Below are 24870 nucleotides of genomic sequence, written 5' to 3' on the forward strand. Positions count from 1 at the left end.
CAACAGGAGAATTAGTGTTTCCAAGCAAGCAACTATCTGGCTTAGACACCCTACCTGTCTTTCAGGAAACTTAACTAGAAGTGCAATACTTCAGTGAAATGCCTGTGGAAACACTCATACCGGACAATGGTATTTTTTCTAAGGTAGCAAAGCTACCTCCAAAGGGAGTTCTTCTATCTCTATGGCACTGTGAGCCATGGGCATCTCAGCTCATGTTCCAGACTAGCATGGTTTCATTACCACAGACCTGCAGTCAGCTTAATCAAGGAATGAGAAAAGAGAATGAGGAGACCATCAGTATGACCATCGAGTTCTTTGCATGAGGAAGGATCAGTGCTAGTAATGCTATGAATGACAGGTGTAAATTCATCTGTTTTTTTTTTTTTTATATACTCTAGTGAATAAGATACCTTACTTTGCATTCAAAGCATTCCTCTGTTTAACTACTGTTTCTGAGAGGAAGTTTTACTAAAGCCTAACTAAAACCTCCTGGGATAGAATATAAGCCCATTATTTTTATCTAGAGATAGAGACCACTTATCTCCATTTACAATCATGGAGAACAGATTACCCTGAGGAGCTGCAAGAGTGCTGTACCAAACAAATGTTGCTGGGTTGCTTCAGGTTCTGCAGTTCTGCGGGTGTATCCACAGTGCATCAACACTCAGACACATTCCAATTTTCAAGGAAAAGATTTTTTAATGAAAAGTTGTTGGCCAGGAAATCCCCAAGCAGCTTCCCTAAGCACAGATGCAATACAAAGGACTAACAATAACTGTTTTCTGCTGATGCCTACTACTAGCTTGCAATGCACAAATTAATATGGAATACATTGAGTTCTGTGTTCTTATTTTGTGAGAGAAAATAAAAGCGGTGGAAAGGTCAGCAGAGGCCTTAAGATCAGGTCAGTAAACACCTTCCTATCCATGATCCTAATTACAAATTACAAACAAAAAAGCATCTTTTGACCTACAGTCAATACACTTTGCTCACAAACACAAAAGCTTTGAGAGCTGCATATTGTGTTACTGCACATTTCTCTCAACTATATGAAAATGTGCTTGCTACAGATGATTAGAAAATAAACATGCAACAGTGAACTTCACTCCAAGCTCATACAGTATGAGGCTCTTAAATCAGTTATAATATAGCGTAGACAGATGGTGATGGATACATAAAGCACATTAAAGATGCTGCTATCTGTTCAATAAAGAAATAATTCAGAGCACAAGGCAAGAAGCTGAAATTGCTGACAATCTGAACTTCTGCCAACTGTCCTGGCTTTGCTGGGGCTGTGTGAATTTTAAACACACATAGTCCCAGGTGTCAGCAGTGTCGACTGAAATTTCTGGCAGCTAGTTCAGTGCTTTTGAAACAATGCTGGCTTCCCATCACTAGCGGTCACTATGGGGAGAAGAGAGGCCGTCTCTGGCTGCTTCTGCTACCCTTTTTGTTGCCTTGGCTGTTGTGCTGTAAATGAAACACTCAGCACAATGAGCAGCCTCCTTTCTTGCCAACCAACAAGGCAGACATCTCCAATGCACTAGCACTGAGAAAAGGAAGGGTATGACAAAATAGGGAAATAAACTCATTTATTTATGGTCCCTAGATTCAGTATGTCAAGAAACTTGGTGGAGCTTGGCTCTGAGAGACCGGACGAAAAGGTATCCAAGAAATTGAAAGGTCAAAGAGATGTGGGATTGCAACAGATGCTCTGCCTGGGAAAGATTTGGAGAATGGTGGGAAAGGGTCATGCAGAATCTAAGTAGATGGTGTGGAAGGGTTAGCTGAGGAAAAAGAGAGATATGGAAGTCATTCATGGCACACATCTGTTTTTACAATGTGCACAGTACTCCCGTTGGTGTGAGCAAGTGCTCCACCCATGTATGGAAAGCAAAAATATTTGTTTTGAGATTTGTCTGGACAGAGATGCCTAGCTGTCCTCCAAGTCTGGTGTCTGGTGATGGGCAGGAGTTACCACATCACCAACAAACCGCTTACAATTGATGAGGGAAAAATGGGATTTTTCCATGCTCATTCCAATGTCCTGCTGTAACACAGCTGGCTGAATAACACTGGCAGTACTCAGACTGAGATACAATAGTATCATACTAAATGAAATGGACCTCAAGAGTCACTTTAATAGCATCAGTATGCTTTTTTGCCTAATCACATCGAAGTATTTTGTTTTGTTTTGTGACACTGACATTCACTCTAGATCTTTTTGAAGATCACTTTAATGATCTTCACTTGATACAGCTATGTGTTGCACACCCCACTCTGTTGGCCATGCTTACCAGGTAGAGCACATCTATTCTCTGTTCTGCTGATTCACAGACCAATTCCCCAGCCTGACTGCTCAGATATATGTGCTCTGCAGAAGAAGCCAGCTGTGTCTCCTTCTTCAGGTGGAATAGTACCTCCATGCTACAAGAATCTTAATCTAAAAAGGCTTTAGGTTATGTGTAATTTATCAGTTGTTGAGCCTGGCTAGCACTTTCTAATAATGAACAGTGATATGAAAAATGTTGCAGGCATGACAGGGAGACTTGATTAGTAGATACAGAGAAAAATAAGTCATATGCATAAGCCTGTAAAGATGTCTGCCAGCAGGAAGGAAGAAGCAGATAAAGCAGACAGCAACAGAGAGATAGCATGGACAAAGAGAAAGTGAAAACAAGAAAAAAAAAAAAAGATAATATGACAGTAAAAGAATAAATTAACTCAGGAAAGATGGCTAAAATCTTATCATCACAGTCATATAACTAAAACACTACAATTAATATACCAGATTCAGCCCAGAGGAAATTGAGTTTGGCAGCATAAAATGATGGTATGGTGTTCTTGAAAGATGAAAGTTTGATGATGGGAGGAAAACTCTGGGAGCATAAAGCAGAGCACTGCAAGAAGCAGCTCCAGGAAGTCAGGCCAGAAAACCTGTATGCCTAGCAGGGGTGCTGACTCCCAGCAACCACTCAGCTTCATGCCAGAGAGGATTCATGGTAGTGCCCTTGTGACTGCAGCATCAAATGTGTGAGGGCAGCTGAAATCAATCATGGTGACCTAGACTAAATCTCTACTGCCATTGGCATTTTACTACAGGTCAATACAGTACAGAGTTACAAATTAGTGACCAAAAATAAGTTGGTTTTGCAAAGAAAGTATTTTTCCATTGCTTTAGTTTTAAGCCATTGCTTCATTTACACTTCTACAATATTGTTTGATAGTTTGTTAGTTTTTTAATTTTGTTACTGTTTAATACCACATTCTGGAACTAGAACAATATCAAAAAGCATCCTAGCATGATCTGATAATTTTGGTCTCATTAGTTTAGCAAGCAATATAAAAGTGGTGACAGAAATATAAATAACACTGCACCCACAGTTAGAAAAATATTACAAAATACATTGGTGTTTTCAGACGTGGTTTTGCATAAAAACACTCTATGGTCCAGCTGAACAGCAAAACTCCATCTGCTTCAAAGACAGTCAGCATTTCACCTTATGAATCCAGCAGCTGGATTCCTTTCCTGTGTACATATATAGGAATAAACTTTTGTCTATATGATACTCAGGGACAAAGAATGTGCTCTGAATGCTTGTGTTCGAGTATTTTGCATGACTATTCACATCATAAGTGTTCATGCAGTCAGTTTAAACATTAGTGGGTTTAGCAAGAAAGCAGATGGACCTGTGTGTGATTTAGGTACCAAAGCACAAATTATTAAAATTTTGAACTAAAATGTAGTTGAATAAACTGCACAGAGAATAATTAAAATCATTAACAACTTATTATTTGTTTTCCTCAGCTTAACTATGTTCTATCCAATTAAGAAAAAAGTTTAACATAATCATCTCAAGATTTCTGTACCACAGTTTTTATTAAAATAGTAATGTCACTTGTATTAAACTTCAAACTACAAGTGCAGTAAAATCATGTGAGATGAGAGAGACACCTAGGGAAAAGAGAACTGATGTTTGCAGCTGTATTCCTAACCAGCTTTGGCAAGACACTTATATGAGAAAGCCAACACAAGTGTCAAAAGTCTCAAACAATCAGGTTTGGTGAGACTGAAGGCCATAGAGGAAACAGCTGGTGGCAATGACCTACTGTATTGACATGTATAACCCAAATTTATCTTGGAATCCTTAGCACTTATAGATAGCAACAGGATATGTCACAGTGACTACACATGTCAACCTAAGTGCTTTCCAGACAGGACGAGAAAGCTGGTGACCCACGGTGCAGCATATGTAAAATACCAAAGAAAGTAATGCTAAAGGCTGCAATTCAGCAGCCAAGGGCAAAAGTTAACCAGATGATTAGTTCATATGTTCCACTGTCTTTTGCAGATAGAGATCCATAATTTTTTCCTCAAAAATCTGTGCTGCCTTATATTTAGTGATATAATAAAAGCATACAAGCAGTATGCTATGTAGGCAGATTTTCCTCTCAACTAGAAACTCAGACTAGGTATTCACTATATTCTGATTGAAAGACCTTTTATCTGATTACTGTTATAATGAAACATTCCTATAGTACAGTACTGTATACCACAGAACCACTTACGAACATCACATGTATGATTAATATGTTTGGTAACCAAAGTCAACCAAAGGTCTATTGGAAACAGCACTCAGAAATGGTCAAGCTTTGGAACAACACAACCTGTAATGACTGCAGAATTTACATCTGCTCAGCAAACCTGAAAAGACATTAACTTTTAGAACTCTCTCAAATTTGTGCTTTGGACGACTGCTTAAAGTACCTGGACATACTGCTGGAACTACCACGCACTGGGAAACTGAGATGGCATGGATCTCCATCACTAATAAAGCATTCAATACTTTTAGGCCAAAATATTTTCTTACTAGTGAGAAAAGCCTAAAATTAATTTCTTTATCATAACCACCCACCTTATAGCCCAAACTACTTTGGCAAAAAGATTTCACGAAACTTGCTTAAAAGGTGAATAAAAGAGCATCCTTCACAAAACGTTCCCGGAAGAAAACTGGTCAAGAGCTGCCACTAAGCTTTACAGGGAATGTTGTACTTGGAGGAATAGAGAAAGATTGGAGAAATTGATAATCTCTTGGATGATCAGCACTTCTGTAAATACAGGTGGCCAGGGGAGGTGTTCAGGCCACCATATACACAAAGAGGCCTCGATCTTTAGGGATCACCTTTTAAAAGTGTTCAGCTGCTTCCACTGAGAGCAGAAAGAGAGAAAGATACAATGTCTGGTAGGCTGTTTTTTGGAGGTTGGTTTGGTTTATGCTTTTTTTTCCTTTAAAAAGCAGTCTCTAAGATTACAGTTATTGTCAAACCCATGAAACATGTAATGGCAAATTAGGAGAACAATTTGAGTCCATCTAGCCTGTTACTTTACTCACAATCACTTCACCAAGGCTCAGGACCAGATGCCTTGGAAGGATGTGACTTCCATTAGGTTTCATGCTAATCATTAATAGTTTCCAAGTAGTTTAAACACTGAAGACAAGATGCTTTGTATCTTTCTCCACACTTTTTCGAAGAATCAAGAAACATCCCTCTGTAGGAAATGTAATTGTATTTGTTTTTTGAAAACAGTACTTGCAAATCTAATTTACTTTTCGTGCGATATCTATTAAAGAACAACATTACAGAGGAAGCATAAAGAATATTTTCTATTAAAAATAAGAAATCAAGCAAAATCACACTGTGTTGAAAAGTGATATTATTATCTTCATGTCACACTCATGTCATAGAAAAGATCTGTTCATCACTTCTGGTAATCAAGAGATGAACAGTCTGTTCCCTCTTTGTATTTCTGTGTAGCATGTCTGAGACCACCAATGCATCATCTTTGGAAGGCATGAAGAGGTGATACAGAAAAGTCCAAGGGAAAATTTAAGTGACATGACCAAAATCTCCTGGGGAAATATGTGGCAGGGATTAAAAAGGAAACCAAATGTTCAGAATCCCAACCCTATGCTTTAACCACAAAACCAACTTTCTTCACTAATACTCAATTAACCCAGTAACTAAAAACAAAGGAAAACCAAGTACATATATTATGTGTATCTTGCCACTTTAACAAATCTGATGACACTCAAGTGTCCTCAAACTAAACAAGAAGCAACTACAAATGTATATTTAATCCCAGTGTGGTAATCAGTTCCACAAACCAAAAGTACTAGAAAAGCAATGGAAAGTAACCTTACATAACACTGCTTGCTGAAGCTGTTAAACCACACAGGCAGCCGTAGTGTACTGACTGAAAGATCTACAGGAATATATACTACTGACAAGAAATAAGTCAATACTCATGTTCAAAGCATGAAAAATGTTTTTAACTACAGCAGAAAGACTTGTAGAAAAACAAGCAGAAGTTAATTGTTAAATAAGACTTAAAAAGACCTGTGCACTCCCTTTACAAAAGAAAAAGCCCTAAGCATCTAATTTCAGGCAAACCTTTATTTTTTCAATCACATTGAATCAGAGGTAGAGTGGGACTAGGAAGAAAGCTATTTTTCAGAAGAGAAAAACACAGGTACTTTGCATTGAGAAGCTGTTTCTCTGGTTCAGCAGTTCTGCAGCAGGAGCAGCCAGATCATTTGAAAAGTGAAAAGAAAATCAATTACTTGTTTTTATTTTAAAAGAGCCTCCCTGTGGGAATAGGTGTGGGTGTGAGAGCTCTTTTTAAACTTCATAATATAACATGAAGCAGCCAAGAGTGGTTTTGTTGTTTTTTTTTTTTTTAAGTCCTGTCATGTTATTACTCTGCTTACTAGGTACTAGAATGATTTTTCTCAACTTAAGGTTCTACTGATCCATATCAAAATGCATTTGTGAAGCATTTAACACTAACATTTAAAACCAGAATATTTATTCCAACAGCAACACTGAGTAAAACAAATTTCCAAGGCTGCTATGTGACTTTAGTAATGATAGCAAAAGTCTATTTACCCAGTTACCCCCAAGTTCTGCATGCAGTAGGTTTCTATCAGGTTTTGAATGAGCAAATCAACATTTTCTGAGAATTGAGGTCCACAGTTAAAGTTTAGAACTAACCTTGCTATCTTCGATCTCCTGGGTTTTCCCTTGAAGCGCTCTCCTTTCTCCAAAATCGCAGGTTGACTTTAATGTAAGCTGGCAAGAAAGCATTGAGCTCTCTGCCCCAGTAAGCTCCAAAGACTTCGGTGAGTACTGCTGCGAGCCGGTGGGGCCAAGGTTGGGTATCGGGAGGGCAGTGTGAACAGGCTTTGACCCTACGGCTGGCTGCCTTAGCTTGGAGGCAACCCCAAGTACAGGCATGGCTTCTATAAAAGTACCTTCTTTCTGCCAAAGAAAATGCTCCTGACCTCAGTCTGGTAGACTCCAGCTTCAGTAATTCCAGAACAAATACTTCAAACAAAAGTAGCAGTCAACTTTTCAAAAACATCTTAAAACAATAATAATACGAGTTTCACAAGGAAGCAAAACTTTTCCTTAATCTCTCCGCTTCTCCCTCGCAGCCACTCACACACGCTGCTCAGTGAGTCAGTGGCTCTGTAAGACTAAACGCTCCTTTGGGGCGTGAACTTTTCTTGAAGGTAACTGCCACAGAGTTGCCTGTCTGGGATTAAAGAACTCATAAATTTGCTGTCTCTTCTTCCTACAGCCTTCCAGGTCTGTGTGTTAAGTGAATGAAGGATGGGAGGAAAGGAGGGAGAGAAGAGATGAACCCTCCCCGTACTCCAACTGTCAAAACAGCTCCGAGACCACAACACTGGAAGCAGAGACCTCTTCCTGGCTACATAAATAACCAGCCCACATCTGAAAAAAAACAACCACCAAACAAAAAACAAACCTCTTTTTTTTTCTTATTTAAAAAAAAAAAAAAAAGGATCTGACTAGTGGCCAAAGCAAACAGCTGTTGGAAGAGTTTTCATCCCGGAAATAATCTCAGCAATGAAGCTGTTTGTCTGATTCCTGGCTATTTTTCACTGCTGACAACCACGAGCTACGGTGTTTCATTCCCTGTTCCTCCCGTGAAATCAGGTTAAAATCATGCAAGAGCGTGGCTAGGCACAGACGCTGAATCACAGTGTGGGTAACGTCTGTCTGTGCTATGAAAAATCCATACAAAAACACAGGGCAGGATATAGGAAAATCACAAGCATTGTTAAGTTAGAAGATTTAGTCAATACAGCTTTTCTGACTTGCTGGGTTTTGTTTTTTTTTCTTTCTTTCTTGGTGGTGGTGTTAACGTCATCTATTCAAGGTTAACACTTCCCTTTCTAAAAACATTTAAAGCTCCATGAAGCCCATGTCCAATGCATCATTCCTGCTTGTTGCTCACAGAAATAGAGAAATAGTCTTGCTGGCAATCTCAGATCCTTGTATGTGGAAATACAAGACAGATAGGCAAGCAGAGCAGGCTATAAAATGAGTCACGATGGACAGTCCAAATCTCTGAGCAGCATAAGCACTTACTTAAAAGGACAACTGTAAATTCCTTTGAGAGCCTATAGCAAGGGAACCCTTTAAACAGTGTTATAAGGGAAAAAAAAAGCAGAAATGGCACACCATTAAACTCTATAGGATTGTGTCGCCCAGCATTATGCATTAAAAAAAAATGCTCCACTATTTATTTTTCTTTTTATCTCTTCCAAACCAAAACACAGAGAGACCTGAATCCTATTCTGCCACTAATATCGTACATGGTATTAACTATGACTTCCTTGAATAGTATGTATTATTAACACTTACAGATTTAAGCCCCAGAGAAAATAAGAGCCTTCTGGGCATTTAAGTTCTCAAATTAAAGATGGCAAGAGTTAGAAAAAGCATTGAAAAGAAAACAAAGTAAATGAGAAGCAGACTAAAAGGATCCTCTTAAATCACCCTTTGAAATTATTTTGCAGAAGAAAAAAACCTGTAATACACAGTAATATATCCTCTATATATCCTCTATCTTTCCTTTACAGAGATCACACTAACACACTAGTTAAAAATTCAACTCTCTACTGACTTATAAACTATCCCGTTCTTCTTTGTTGTTTGTAGGAGTGAATGTGACCTGGTTTAGGAATCTCCTGAGTTTTGGAGTGTGTGTACAGAGGATCAGCTAACCCATTTCAGCATCCTCTCCTCTGGTTTTGCCCCCATTAACAGCAGACTGCAGAGAGGTAACTGCTCTGCAGTTTAGACAAGTTCAGCTCACAGGATCCACCACTCTGCTCAAATGAATATTTTTGTTTGGTGTGACATTTCAGGTCTTGTGGAGGGCAAAGGGGAGGAAAGCTCCTTGTGCGGTCCGCATTTGTTCTCCAGCATCATAAAGCACTGTGGCTACATAAGGAATTCAGGTTTCTTAGGCACAACTGTTAACAGTTAATGCTTTAGAAAGTGCACATATGCAAAAGCTGAAGTGGACCACAGGAAAAGAGGGATTTATCTCTTGCAAGGTTTGAGGAGATGAAAAATCCTCATGAGGACTGTTAACCAATGATGAAGACAAAGACCAAACTAGAGTCATGAGACAGATACTTTCTTAAAAAGAACTTTGCCAAAAAAGTGTAATTGAACCTTATTACTTCTCAGGGTTATAATTTTACAAAGTAATGCATTATGGTAATCTTGCTGTTCTTCTTTTGAATACGAGTGATGAGGTCATGATACCCACAGTCTCTTTTGCAACCCATTTTCCCAGCACAGAAACCCTAAAAGGAATAAGTAAGCAAACTTACTAGGAGAGAGTCGTCTGTAATACATAACCAACAGGGTTTGGAAACAATGATGTGAAGTGGTGTTACTATTCCAAAATCATAGAATCATAGAATAGTTAGGGTTGGAAAGGACCTTAAGATCATCAAGTTCCAACCCCCCTGCCACGGGCAGGGACACCTCTCTCTAAACCATATCACCCAAGGCTCTGTCCAACCTGGCCTTGAACACTGCCAGGGATGGAGCATTCACAACCACCCTGGGCAACCCAGTGCCTCACCACCCTAACAGGAAAGAATTTCCTCCTTGTATCCAATCTAAACTTCCCCTGTTTAAGTTTTAACCCATTACCCCTTGTCCTATCACTGCAGTCCCTAATGAAGAGTCCCTCCCCAGCATCCCTGTAGGCCCCCTTCAGATACTGGAAGGCTGCTATAAGGTCTCCACGCAGCCTTCTCTTCTCCAGGCTGAACAGTCCCAACTTTCTGAGCCGATCTTCATATGGGAGGTGCTCCAGTCCACTGATCATCCTCGTGGCCCTCCTTTGGACTTTTTCCAACAGTTCCATGTCCTTTTTATGTTGAGGACACCAGAACTGCACACAGTACCCCAAGTGAGGTCTCACAAAGCAGAGTAGAGGGGCAGGATTACCTCCTTCGACCTGCTGGTCACACTCCTTTTGATGCAGCCCAGGATACGGTTGGCTTTCTGGGCTGCAAGCGCACACTGAAGCCGGCTCATGCTCATTTTCTCATCAACCAGCACCCCCAAGTCCTTCGCAGGGCTGCTCTGAATCTCTTCTCTGCCCAGCCTGTAGCTGTACTCTTTCAAAATAATTATTAAATATAACAGGTTAGGGCCATCAATTTCAGAACCCCATTTAGCTAGGATTTTTACAATGATAAAACTCAGAAGTGCTTCTGGTCTACCAAAGATACAAATAAGAAACTATTTGCAGGAATCGGGAAAAATGGAAGAAAACAGTAATAACACTCCATAGGCACAAATGTGGTTACAAGTCTGGTTTTAAGCCTGGTCTTCCTTTTTTTGTTTTCTCTAATTCTAAACAAAAGATAAATAAACATTTGCTATTTTTAGAAATCATTTAGCTAGATTTTTTATCTTGGAAGGCTTTTGTGTGCCTTATGATGAATACAGGGTTTAAGAAGGATATGAGGGGAGAGAATACTTAACAGATAAGCTTCGGCAGTGTTTTCCAAGCAAACACGAAAGCACAGGATAAAGCTTGAATGAACTGGCAGCATTCTCAGGTGCTAGTTGTGGAGCTGGCCAGGGAGGGGACAGCACTGCAGGCAGAAGGTGCCTAGGCCCACAGGCATTCTATAAAGGGAGGAACAGGGCATAACTGTGTAGAAAAGGCAAAGCAGGATGCTTCAAAGAAGGGTGACTTGTTTCACAACCTGCTGGCAGTCTGAGTTTGTGTGAGTTTGGTGGGATTGTCCTTGGTAACTCAGGGTGGGGGGGAGCTAAGTGACCATTAAGCAGAGATGCCAGGGAGAATCAAAAGCAGGAATGAGGATGATTTATATATATATATATATATATATATGTATAGTGCCCAAACTAAAAGAAGACATACCTGTGAGAAATCAGGGGTAAAGCTGCAAGCAGTGGCTATAACCTGGGGTTACTGAAATGAAAGAAACACCAAACTGCCTTGCATTGGGGGGGCGGGGGGTTGGGTACGTCAAGATGGGGGGAACAAAGGGAAGTATTCCTGGGAGGCTAGCAAAAGTAGTGAGCAAAAAGATATAGCTGACAAAAACAAGGGACACATATCTTCACTTGGTTACATGGAGCTAAAAGAGACAAGTCTAAAAACGGATTGCATAGAAAGAGGTCAGGATAAACATAGTACAGAGAGAGGACCTGTAGTCTTCTAATTTACCTGCTTAGACATTTCTCAGCTTATACATCTTCAAGCCATTTGGATTCAGGATGTATGAGGATTAACACAGATCACGACTGAAGCCCTGACACAAGGGAAATGACAAGGTTGTGCAGGAAAGCTTAGAGAGCTATGAGGAAGCTGGAAGACAACTGAACTGTGGAAAAAAACAGAGGACAACACTTCAAGTGGGATGCTAGATAAAAAGTGGAAAGACAGACCGAAAAGTGAGGAAACAGAGCAAAGGTCAAAATGCAGTTCTTAGTAGTCTTGTCAAAAGTAATGGCAGTTCCACTGAAATGTTGAAAGCAGGGCCATTTCTTTAGCTAATAAGGAATAAAAATGATGATAACCTGTCAGTAAAGCATAGCTTCTGAAGTGTCAAGCAATCAACGTTTTTACAGAGATCAAGAATTAGATGAATGATCTGTACCTCAAAGTAAGACAGTATGTGTGCAGTCATAAGAATCCCAACGCAGAAAAAACTGTAATACTTATTTCACATCACAAGAGTAAACATACCTGAAATCTAAGGTGTCTTTCAGTTACAGCATTAATGTGAATTTTTGTTCTCAAGGCTTAAGAGGAATAACCATTCACAGCACAACACCCCAGCATAAATTTCCCTCCCTTCATTGCATCTGATACCAAAATGGGTCCCGTGAAGGCTGTTCCCCATGTGTACACCCAGCCATCAGATAAACTGTTCACATGAACTGAACAGACAGCTGGCAGTGTCTCCCTGACCACAGGAAATATCAAGAGAGGGGACACCTGCCTCAAAAGTGGAGCCAAGAGATTTGTTTGCTCCTTTTGGTTTATGATCATCGACAAGGAAGCTGTTGCATGTGTCCAGGGTCAAACAGGAAATGTCAGGGATCCAGAGACTGCAGAGGTCTGTTCTGAGCTGTTTCCCTACTTCATCCCACTGGTGTAACAGCTGTGTCTATAGCTTATGTGAGCCAGGCCAACTTCTGAATGAGCTTGAATGTGCTGATAAAATCACACAATTTTGTGTGTACTGATTTCAGGTTAAGCAAAAAGTTTTCCCCAGCTGGGGACAGACAGCTCTTGAAAAAGCAACCAACAATGCTAAAATACTGAAGACACTGAAGGAAACATTTTTTATTTTTTATTTAATAAACCCAGGTAAACAAGGTGTAAACTTTTATAACTCAAGAAGCACACTGTATGTCTGTTTGGTGTAACAAGATATTTTCAGTGTGTCAGATAATGATGAATCAAATTGCTCAGTTCGGACTCAGGCTCGCAGCACCATTCTACTGGCATTATGCTTGTTATTATGAAAGTCAATCCATTAGTCTCAAGGTAAGACACGTAATAAGTATTTAATCCTATCTGCAAGTATGAAATTCTACTGAGTAAGCTGCTATTGTTTTACTTAACAGTTTGGAATTCCCAAAGATATATAATCCAAAGACCACTTACAGTCACAGAAAAAGGTGCATCCGGCTTCCTAAAGGAAATCCTTCTGCTTTGGCTGAATGTTTGGGAAAGCTTTTCAAAGAGAACGACTTTCAAACAAGGATATTGTTTCATCCTCTGAATGATTTGGTCCTTCTAAAGCTCAGCCAGGCATTTATGGTCATGAATGTGTTAACTGATAGAAGTGTCAAGATCTTTTATAATTTTTATACATGCTGTACTTTTGCAGCATCTTCCATCAGATGTTTTCAGACCTTTATGCATAATTTAGTAGTGTATCTCCTCATGAAGTATGAAAGACACATTATAATACAGCCAAGTGGAAGGCTAAATGATCTTCCTAAGTCTATATGGGGCCAAGTACTCAAGTAGGGATTTTTCCGGTTTATACATATATGTAGTTTAAAAATTATAATTATTTCTGTTTGTTATGTGCTCCATTTAATCATTAAGTATTTGGCTTAAAGGAATCAAGCTTAAATACAATAGGATTATGTAATGTAAACAAAAATTTTGTAAGGATAAGAAAGGACTAATAGGAGCTGAACACACTATGTGAGTATTTATATACTGACCTACTGACTAGACCGTACAGCCACCTGGTAAAGCTTAACGAATGTATCAGCTTTCCTAATGAATGCATCAGCTTTCCTCTTTGGGAGGTGGAAGAGGAAAAGAATAATAAAAAAAAAAGGATAACCCATTTGCTCTTTTCTAAATAAATGAACCAAACTAATGCTGATGACTCAAAACGGCTGTTTATGCAGCTAACAAGGAAACTTCCCCAGTATTTTCAATCTGCAAAAACTGATCTGAAAGCTTATACTCACCCTAAGAATTGAAGTGCCAGCTTTTCTTTCCTTTTTTCCCTTTTTCCTCAGTTTCTCATTTACAAACCTTCTCCAAGGTGCAGCATGCCATACATAGCAGGCACACTGGTTTCTCCAGCACCCTTGTGGCCACTGGAAGGCAACTTCTCCCTCTTGTATTTTTGTTCCCTTCCCCAGCTGGCTTTCCGTCTCTGAAAGGATTTCTGGCTTAGTACCACCTTTGGTGAGCCATGCTACGTTACTGATTTCAGCTCCTGCTTGCCCTGTATCTTCCTGTCTAGGATACATTACAGGTACATGACTTCAGTGCTGCATTGCCAGAGGATCATTTCCCTCACTTCTCAGAGTGTTTAAGAGTGTTCCATCTCTCTCTCGAGTTACTGGAAAAATGTCTAAAGTAGACACAATTCAGTTATAACAGTGATAACATTGCTTACTATGGAAGTGGTAAAGAACAGAATTCCTGGTCTATTTTTATTAATGTTATTAATCAAAGTAGCTATCTGAAATTTGAAATTTAAACTATTTCCCTCCTCACCCCCAAATTCTCTCCAATCACTACTGCTCTCAACACAGATCTTACTAGAATAAGATTCTCCTAATGCACACACACCCTAAAATCCTTATGGTATATTTTATGATGCTAAGGAGTCATTTATAAGTTCTCATTAGATGAGAGGGAAGTTGGCAATATTTGTGGGTTAACCAAAGCTGTTCTGACTCAATACTAAGTGTGAACTGTTCAGAACATGCATCCAAAATTTCTTCAGAGAATAATCTTACTGTGAAATTTTCCAACGAACTGTAAAAAATAACCCATTAGGATAAAGAAACTAAGACTGAACAGGAATCTGCTGATTATCCACCATCAGGTGCTGGCAGAGTGGCAAACCTATGCTTTCATCTACTTTCCTGTTATGAGTGCTGTGGATCTGATAGAGGGGGTTTCAAAATCCTAGCTGTGCTGGCATTCACTTCAGGACTGTAGTGAAAAACTGCCCCATAAGGTTCCCATTGGTCTATTTAAAAAAAAAAAAAAAAAAGGAACTTAAAAAAAAAACAACTTAGAAACATCTGCTACAGTCATGAGGAGACTCTTGGCCAAGTGCGGCAACAACAGTAAGAGACTTTGAAGTCAATCAGCTTAGCTATCACCAGCAGATACCCCTGCAGTCAGTGGAAATTACTGCACAGAGAGTTTAGGAGATATGAAGAAAACTTGCGCTGCCATAAGTGTATCCAGACAGCAGTGAAGAAAAGAGCAACTTTTTTAATAATCATGAAAATGGTTAGGAATGAAAGGTTAGCAATAGGTGTTTCAAAACCCCAGAAAATTACAATAATACCTAAAGAATACTTCATGAAAACACAGATGGATAGATTTTCAGGAACCAGCTTTGATATTTGACCTTAAGTGTGAGCTGCACTGCAGCTGGAGGAGCACTTCTGACTTACTTACAATCTACTGTATGCTTCCTTCTTGTTCCGAGACGGTATTCACTCAGTGCTGGCTTACATCACCCACAACTTCTAATACCTACTGTGCTAGCTATCCCACGTCTACCTGCCTGCTTCTCCGTACCTTCGTCTAAGTCACAACTATCGCATAATACTGCCTGTTATTCCCTACTGCTTATCAGTATAGGTGAATAATCCAAGCCATGGCTTTAGTTTCCTGTTGGTCTTTGCAGATAGTCACTGTAGCTAATTTTCTTATTATGTAAGGCCTCCTACAGCACTCACATTATTTTCATTTTCTTCAAGCACATAAATATTTCATATTTATCCTACATTTCCTGTGATATGCGCTAATTCAGGGGTTACTGACAGGCATTTTAAAGGTGATTTCCTTTGGCAAACTTAATGAACTCAACATAAATCATGAACAAACATTGCAGTTCTTGGTGAAGAATTACAAGATCACCATTGTATCACCTTCCCTGCCACAATTCCCATTGGAAAATCTGGCATTTACCTCACCCTGATGCTGGATGGGTGTACTGTGGGAAGCATTATGCCCCATGGCAATGGCAGGTTTACAGCTGGACTTGATTTTAAAATTCTTTTCCAACATAAATGATCCTATAATTCTGTATGCCCTATTTCCATACACTTCCCCTGCACTTATTCTACTGCTACTGGTCAGAAGCAGAATACTGAGTGATGGATCCTTGTTCTAATACTGCCATTATGGATCTGGAGTTGTTAGTCAAAGAACACATATTGGAAAGTACCCTGACCTCACACTAGGATCTTTGTATTGTTTTGATAAGTAGATGCATTCTTTCTGCCTATGTGTTTGTGGATTTGCCTGCTCTGATTGAGGAGTTATGATAACACTACACAGAGTCCACATTTTTTAGCAGTGTTTCTTCACTGGGGTTTATCATCCCACTCATTGTGGCTTCCCACCCTTGTCTTGTGCTTGGCCAGCCTGGAGCTCTGGCAGAGATAGTCACTCTTTTCTACCTGCAAAATATTAGGCAGACAGGCCTTGTGTGTCAATGGATAAAAAACTTTGACCATGTACAATTTAGCTGTAAGTGCGTGCTCTTCTCTTTCAAATAAAAATTGGCCTAATGTACATACTAAAAATCTCAACCATCTGTCTATATCTCCTGTTGGCCATATGTGAACATTTCCTACGTTAGCCTTGAAAGCTTGTGCCTTGCTCTAGTCTGCTGTGATCAGTGTGCTCCAGGCCAACTGCTGAAATGGATTCTATATGTTGTTAGACCAAACCTTCCAGGTTTTTGATCAATAGGTGTCAAAGATGAACTTCTGTTTCTCATTACCAAATACCTCCCAACTTTATATACCTTGTGCTATCATAACAGAAATCTAATAGTACATTACAATAGCAGCTTTCTCAGGTCAGTAAACTACACCTTCTCACTGCCACTCTATCTATAGACACATGGTTTTATCTTTTCTTATGTATCTTTATTTATATATGAGTACACATGTTCAACGTGTCTGACTGACAGTCATTAATGAACTTTGAGCAATTCACCTAGGCTGCTTTATCTTCCACAAAAAAAACCCCAACCAACAAACCCAGATACACTCAATAGCACACAGCTGTCAAAAATAACTTCAAATCCTGCAGATGTTAGATGCTTCCTTCCTGCTCTTCAGCATACTGGGGAGAAATATTACCTTACAGATGTTGGAAATAGCATGTTAGAAAAAAAAAGAGGCTATGGTTATTTATTATATTGGACTTACCTTCAAGTGCAAGAAGAGTGCTAGAAGGGAGACAAATGATAAAACTCCTCTCCCAGCTTTCATCCATCAGTGGGGCTTTTAGAACTGACATATGTAACAAGCATATGGCAGCCATAAAAGCAACATCAGCATTCACAAATTAAAAAATAAAATAGAAAGCCAAAATAATTTTGTTGCACCTACAATAACCCTAGGATGAGCTATAAAGAAAGCACAGTTTTATCAAAACCAGAAGGGGGACTAAACTGGTTACTTAGCTGGAGCATCCAGCTAAATAGATACTATTAGCTAAAAACCAACACATACTAAGTTAACAGCCACTAGTGAAAATGTCAACAGTGGCATGTACACCTTCAGTGGTGACAAAGGCAGAGGCTATTATCTACATAAATGTGTTCATTACAAAGTCATGTAGCATCACAGCCAACAGTTCAATAACTTTGTTGATAGACCCGAGAAGATTTTCAGCTGGTACAAAACTGCATAATTCCAACTACTTCTTTCAGCTAAGTCTGACACATACTAGTACAGTCTCTCTCCATTTAGAGAACGTATAATTAGATTCCATGCTTTATTACTTTTTATTCCTTTACTGTTTTCTTTTACTCTCTTTGAAAGTCCTATTTTTCATTCCATTCCCTTTTCTGAACCCAGCAAGAATCTTCTCTAGAATAAGAACAAGATGTCCAGACAGGTTTTGGATTTATCTTTTTTTTTCCCTTTTCAGACACAATTCTAGCACAGAATTACAATTTCTGCAGTACAAACCACTTGAGCAACACCGGGATCTGTAATAGCAGAGTAGTAAACAATCCACGCTGACAACCTGTCAAAAGATTCTACTTAAATTTAGGAAATTTTCCAGTATTCCACAATATGAGATATTAACTCTCTTTCCCTCCTTAGTGTTTTACTATGGTTCCCCGAGCCCTCTCTGCCATTTACAAGTCTCTACACTTCCTCAAACTATAACCTACGAGCTTTTGCTTATATTGCCCTGCCTCCTTTAGGCCTCTTCTCTCTTCCATATCTGAGCATTTTCATTCTGCATTACATGATAAAGCTGAAGCAGTCCAATATCTAATGCCATGGGATGCTGCTACAAGGAATAGGACCCTATGACTGCTTCAATGTCTAAGCTAAAGGGGAGGGGTGGAGGAGGGAAAGAGTGTACCTGGCTATCTGACCTGGAAAAGCTTTCTTTCTGTGATTAGAGTTCCAAGCTAGTTATATTCCGGCCAAATTGATTTTCCCACCCTTACAAAACTGAACTCTGTTCCTCGTTATATGGGTGTAAATCTGCAGCAAAAAGTCTGAACTTCCAATGAGTAATTCTAGACTTATGCCAGAGTAATTGAGAGCAGAATGTAGCCTCTTGGTTGCTCATAAATATTACACTGTTTAAGATTTCAATCCTCCAACACACTTAGGAACATTCCAGTTCTTTACTCTAACTCTCTTTTTCCTTCAGGCTGTTCTACAAGTTGACACAATAAATATTTGGAATTTTCAACACAAATCATATTTGGAAATATTTTACTTCCAAATTAAGGGAAAATGTAATTACTGAGAATGTATACATCAGGAGAAGCTTTTTCCCCTGAGAAAATCTGTAACAATACAGAAGACCCATTTTTCAGCTGACACAGGCAGCATGCATGACTTTCCAGCTTCTTTTCAAGCATGCAGAACTGTTATTTTGCTAATTTCTAGACTGCTATGAGTTCACTTAACAGACAGCTCAAAAAGTTCTCTAAATACATATTTTTAAAACTGTTACATAACTAGATTGTAATCATTCAACCCATTACAAATAAAAATAATTTCACTAAAGTGAACTTTATGCTTTGGGTAAACGTCATCCCTGCTGTAAATTTACTTAATTTCAGTGAATTTTCCTTGAGTAGGAAAGAATTTATTGTTTATATTATACATCAAAAATTTGTTAGATTTAACAAATATGCATTCTTATAACTTCTGTTTAAACATTAACCCAGTAGGTTTTTCTGTGAAACAGTTTTGCTGATAAAGCCACCTTCTGTTGTCTGCAGAAGCCAGCAGGGTCACAGAGATGCGCATGTTTGTGGCTTCAACCCACCCTGTCTGTCCACAAAACCCCAAAGTACCTGGAGCTCATAAATTTTGACATTGTCTAAGTGGGACTAGAGAATTGCTTTTCTTTGATCTGGGATTTCAAGAATCCCACACTTTCCCCCTATTTCATGAAAGACAGCTGGTTTCAGTTAAAATAAAAACATTAAACAGGAGAATTTCCCAACAGGAAGCAGAGTTAAAGTAAGTCAAACCTTAGCACCATACATACCTTTTGGTATTCACACTCAGCTGAGTGTGAATACCCCAAGTCATTTCAGACTTCAGCTGAGGCCACCTCAAGTTCTCACCAGTTGTATCTGGTTTTACATAGTACAAATGAAAGCAAAAACTTACAAACTATTCCTTAACAAGGATTCAAGCTAAGCTGTTGAAAGGCTAGAATTTTAAAGATTTCTGAATAATCAGTTCTCACTGATTTCAATGAAAGGGAGAGGAAAAATCCACCCCTAATTGCAGTGGTCTCAGGGAACCCAAGAGCCAAGCCCGATTTCCACAAACATCTTTCCACAGCCAGAAATCTTTCCATAGACTTCAATGGCCACATGTGCTCAATAGTTCTCACTCAAGGACTCTGAGGCTTGGATTATATTATTCATTTATGTAAATCAGTTCAAAGAAAACGTGGAAATCAGTGGGGATGGTAGAAACTTTAAGGCCATTATGAGATTTGCTTAAATTGGCAGGACAAACTATTCAGGATCACTTCTATGAACTCTTTGAAACAAATCTGGCTTAAGTAGAAGCTTTTCTGAACTGATTAAAAAAATTATCAAGGCTGGTTTAAAAAATTTATTTATTCAAATTCTCTTATTCCACTGGCAGGCAAGTTGAAGTCAATATTCATCTGTGAATCGAAAAAGATCATTTGAATGGCAGTGGGTTATGTAAAGGCTAAGACTTCTTGCCCAGAACTAAATCTGTGATTATTATATTCAAAGTGCTAGTCTGAAAAGTCAGCAAAGGATTTAGAACCTGAAAACATAAGATGATTTTCAAATTATTTTGAATCCATATGAACATGTTGGTTTCCTCCTTTCCTGAATGTCACTGAGAGCAGGCATTAACTTTTGCCATGACACCCACTATATGAGCAAGCCTATTCTCAAATGTCTTCTGTCTTCTAACTCCCATGCCCTAGAGTTTAGACTCTAAAGGCAGGGCTCCCAGAGTTTTTCTGAAGTCTGTTACAAACCTTCTTATAACTATTGATTTTATATAGATTAGACAATAGCAACGGAAAGCAGCAACAAACCTCTATGCTCTTTTTTTGTGTTTCTACAGTAAATAAGAGTCATAGCCACAGACCAGGACCAAAAGAACTGTATAGAGAACAAAAAAGTCTGTCCTCCCCTAGGGAATTGCAAGGTCGAGAGATGTCATCTGGATTTTGCGGATGATACCACGCTATCATGTGTATACCAGCCTGTTACAAGAGACCTGAACTGTGAAACAGGACAAGACCAGTAAGCCATCACAGCTATGACAAAGAAAAAATTACTTCAAGTGTTTATGATGTTTCAGCCAGTAGAATGCAGATGGAGCAGAGTAGATATTCAGAAAATATATCTACTTGTAGAAAAAGCAAAATGATAAATTATCTATCTGTCCATTCATTCCTTCATTCACCCATCCATCCATCCATCCATCCATCCCTCCCTCCCAAAAATGTGATGAAACCCTAGCCATTCATTATTTTCATGATCATTTTATTCATATACCTACTTATCAAACAGCAAACAGTATTACTGTATTCTTATGCTTACAGTAAGGGGCATTTATGAGTCATGACTTGGATTCTACAATAGTTTCATCATTACCCATGCTACTGTCATTCAACTGATCAATGTAGGAAAAAATCCAGATTATTATGCATAGCCCATGACTGCATTTCAGTTAAAAATCCTATGACATAAGATGCCTTCTAATCCTTCTAAATCCCTTAATTATATAGATTTGAAAATGTACCCTATAACTATTATGGACCCAGATTGAAACTAATACTTGGTTTTCTTTCCCCTTTAAAAAAAATCCTTACTTGCCATAATTTTTTTACTTTAAAGATTCTACACTAAATACAGAAAGTCAGTAAATATTTCTTTCTCCTTGCAGCACGACCTGTTTTGAAACAATCAGTGTGTTGAGAGTGTGTTAGCTGTATGCATATATTACTGTACTTAACTTTAAATTTTCTTTATCATAGTAAGTCAAAGATGATGAGGTATAGATTAAAATACACGAGTTCAATTCAAGTAGAATAAGCCAAGGCATACAAGTAGCCTTCAGCTGTGAGCTAGCATAATGTACTTCCTATGGGTTTGATCCTGCAGATCTAACACATACTCATTTCTCATTTCCATCAGGAGTTCAATCATCAGATGCAGACCGTAAAGACATATCCATTTCAAGCCATTAGGCAAGTTGAAGCTGGTGGGAGTTGAGCAGATCTAGACAGTAGATGACTCTGAGGTTTTTGCTAATTTGTTCACCATCCTCTGAAGCACAAAAGCAGGAAAGGAAACCACATGAAATATGAAATCATCCCACATTTTCAAGAAGGTTTTGAAACAATTAAAACCCACTACTATTATATATATATATATATATGTATATGTTAGTTGGTTCTCTAAGAAGGACAGAAAAATTGTCATAGAAGGAATAAACTTTCCACTTACAAGTATAACAGCAGAGTACATGTTTGCTTGTTATCCACTGGGCAATACAATAAATATTGCACACTTAATAAATAACTTAAAGCATGGGCTTTTATATTTCAGGCAATGGTGATTTCATTGGGAATTTAATTTAGATATTTCCCTGACTTTGAAACTATCCAACCATCATAGTTTTAAATCTGGAGCGGGACTTGACAGATTTCCAAAAATATGAAAAGATGGCAACAAAGGAAATAAAAACTAGATAAAATATATTTAGAAAATCTACATTTCAGCCTGCAAACCATTAAGAGCAAATAATTCCTTTTCTACTTTAAAAAATCTTTTTACTCCTACTTCTTATCTGTAAACTACTTATTTCTCTTTCAAAATTCTTCTTTCAAACTGACCTGTTTAAATTACATTTTTAATCATGTGGTGATCAATTTAAATGATTAATTACATCCAGCAAAGCACCGAAAAGCATGCCTTCACTATGTTTCTTCCAAATATTTGACTTTTAATTTTGAAAGTGTTTCATTGCAAAACATTCCAGATGTTTTACTTCAGGATGTACAAAAAAAGCATGTAAAACACACTGGATAAAACAAAATATTTTTCTCTCTCTAAAATAATTTTAAAATAGAGTTGCACAGCTGTAGGGCAAAAGAGGAATAGCTGATATTGGCAAGCAGCTGTTGTGCAACATGTATGTTTCACAAATGAATCATAATTGTCTCTCTTGAAACTTGTGCTCCCCCATCTGTCTGTTGTATCCGTTACAGAGAGGAACAGGTCTCTATCAAATTATAAACTACATTTTGTATGATGTTAGAACACATGTCCCAACTTGCCCAAAGCAAAACTATCAAATTACTTCCCAGCCAGCTGCCCTTCCTGCAAAAGACGCTTGATGTCTTAGTAGAAGATTAATGTTGAAAAACCGTTCAGGCTGCAATTGTTTAACCAATGTTAACCCATGGAATAGTTATTTAATTTTATGCAGGGAGACAGTAGGACTGGGGAGACAATTAAATGTGGCAAAGAAGCCTTTGAGAAGACCAGCAGAAGTCTTAGTTAAGACCTGGTCTGTACTAAGAGAAAGAAATTGCTCCAGGAAGTAAGAGGATTAAAGAGGTAGAAGGGGTTTTGCCTGTTCTAGGACACATGCAGGCAGGGATTCATCTCATGCATCTTCATAGATCTAAGTCTGAGCAAGCTAGCGTCAGCTGTAATTATGCTCAGCAGACAGAAACTAGAGGTTATTTTGAGGATGAAACTAATCAGCATCCTGAGATGTCTATTTCCTTCTACTGGCCATATTGTGAGTCTCACTTAGGTATGATTGGATTTCAGACAGTTTCAAGTTACTTAATATGTGTACCTTAAATTAAACTATCCATACCTTGTTTCTGCTGCATCCAACATCATTCCTCTTCCATGCCACAGCCCTCTTGCCCCTTGGCAGTGACAATCACGCTTGGGTTTCTTTTAGGGAGGAATAAATTTTCTAATCTGACTCCAGCATAGCCCACAGTGTTTTGCGAAGAATGGAAGATATGGCTTCATATCATGTTTATAGAAGACAGAGTTAAGCTTGGACCAGCCAGAACCAGGATAAACACTCTAAACCTTGCATTCTATCTAAAACGTTTCCATGCCACTGGCAGTTTTGTGAATCTATATAATATTTTTGTTTATTTTTTTTAACAATCCATGACAAACCCGAGTGGTTTTTTGCTCCTGGGACTGTGCATTTCTAAAAGATAAAACCATTTACACACACATACACATTTTTGGGGGTTTTCCCCTTCTTTTTCATTTGCTTGAAAATTGCAATATTTTGCCAATTTCATTGGAAAAAAGACTGGCAGTGTATTGGGAGTCAGTCTAAAGTCAATCTCAAGCTCAATAACGTGAGTTTCATGTTACTTGAATTATCCAACACAAAGCAAATTTTGGTGCCATGGGCAAGAGCATCCTATACCACCACTAGTCATCAAAGATCTATTTTGAGAGTGGGACTATGCATCAGTCCCAGATGTATGAATGATGGTGACTATGTTCCTTCCAAAGCCAGATGAGATGGAAACAATTTGTTCCACTTGCCACACAGGATCCCTTGCATAAACTTGGACTGCAAGTTCTTCAGATCAATAGCTCATCCAATGTATCTCCAAAGTGATGGCTGCCAAACTTTCTGGACAACTCTTAGCCTTTAATACTTCTGCAGACTTCTATGTACCCTCATAAGGAAACTAAGAATCAGAACTTGAGACAGATACTAAAGACCAATGCTGAGCACAACCCTGACTTTGCTATAACCTCTGCGATAATCTGAGAACTCCAGTTTTGCACCAGATAGCATAAGACCTGTTTCTCTTCAGTATAATACTAAGCCCAAACAGCAGTAAAAAGGCAATGCTACTATTTTATTCCTCACCATACATACAGGACCGTTCAAGTGGTGAATACCATCAGAAATAACAGTAATAGGATAAAAGAACTGCACTATTACAAAATTCCCATGGAGCAAAAATTAGTCTCATACAGTATAAAATCATTCTCAGCTCTCAACAACTTTTGTACATATCCACAAATTTGAATATAGTTCTTGGCAAGCAAATAACTGAGCCCAATGCAGCTGCAAGTCACAGCTTTGCAACAAACTCTCACCTTTCGCTGATGGTTAACAGTTTTACGCGCAGCACAAGACACCCACACGTGAATTGAATATCAGGCAATCATCTCCATTTCTGTTCCCAAGTGCTTCCAATATAACACTTGACCACCTACTGCTAGCCACATGTTAACAATGCATCCACATTCAAAAACCTTCTTTGGAATGCCGAGAAGGAATAAGGTAGCAAAAGGAGTATCTATACTTGGTCAAACTTGACATCAATAGCCATTTACATTTAAACAATCTGTTGGATATTTACATTTAAACAATCTGTTGTACCTTTAAGATTTCTTTAGGGTACTTCAGCTCCAGAGTATT

General features: G+C 38.6%; 1 protein-coding gene across 9 annotated transcripts in view; it reads right to left on the reverse strand.

Moving 5' to 3' along the window:
- The window catches only part of NAV3 (neuron navigator 3), a 547859-nt gene that overhangs the window by 261518 nt on the left and 261471 nt on the right, over positions 1-24870 (reverse strand). For 4 of the 9 annotated variants that reach the window (XM_061369388.1, XM_061369390.1, XM_061369387.1 and 1 more), the window contains exon 1: positions 7054-7743. The exons of 2 other annotated variants lie outside the window; for them this stretch is intronic. In XM_061369388.1, the coding sequence (XP_061225372.1) occupies positions 7054-7296 (243 nt within the window). In that variant the 5' untranslated portion in view covers positions 7297-7743. Of the gene's footprint in view, positions 1-7053; positions 7744-24870 lie in introns of those variants that run through there. 3 more of the 9 variants (XM_061369386.1, XM_061369393.1, XM_061369394.1) reach the window with 2 other exon arrangements.

The sequence above is a fragment of the Neopsephotus bourkii genome, unplaced genomic scaffold (genome assembly GCF_033783945.1).
Source record: "Neopsephotus bourkii isolate Nb327-2 ecotype Australia unplaced genomic scaffold, CSIRO-AGI_Nbou_v1 NB_1493, whole genome shotgun sequence".
Lineage (NCBI taxonomy): Eukaryota > Metazoa > Chordata > Aves > Psittaciformes > Psittacidae > Neopsephotus > Neopsephotus bourkii.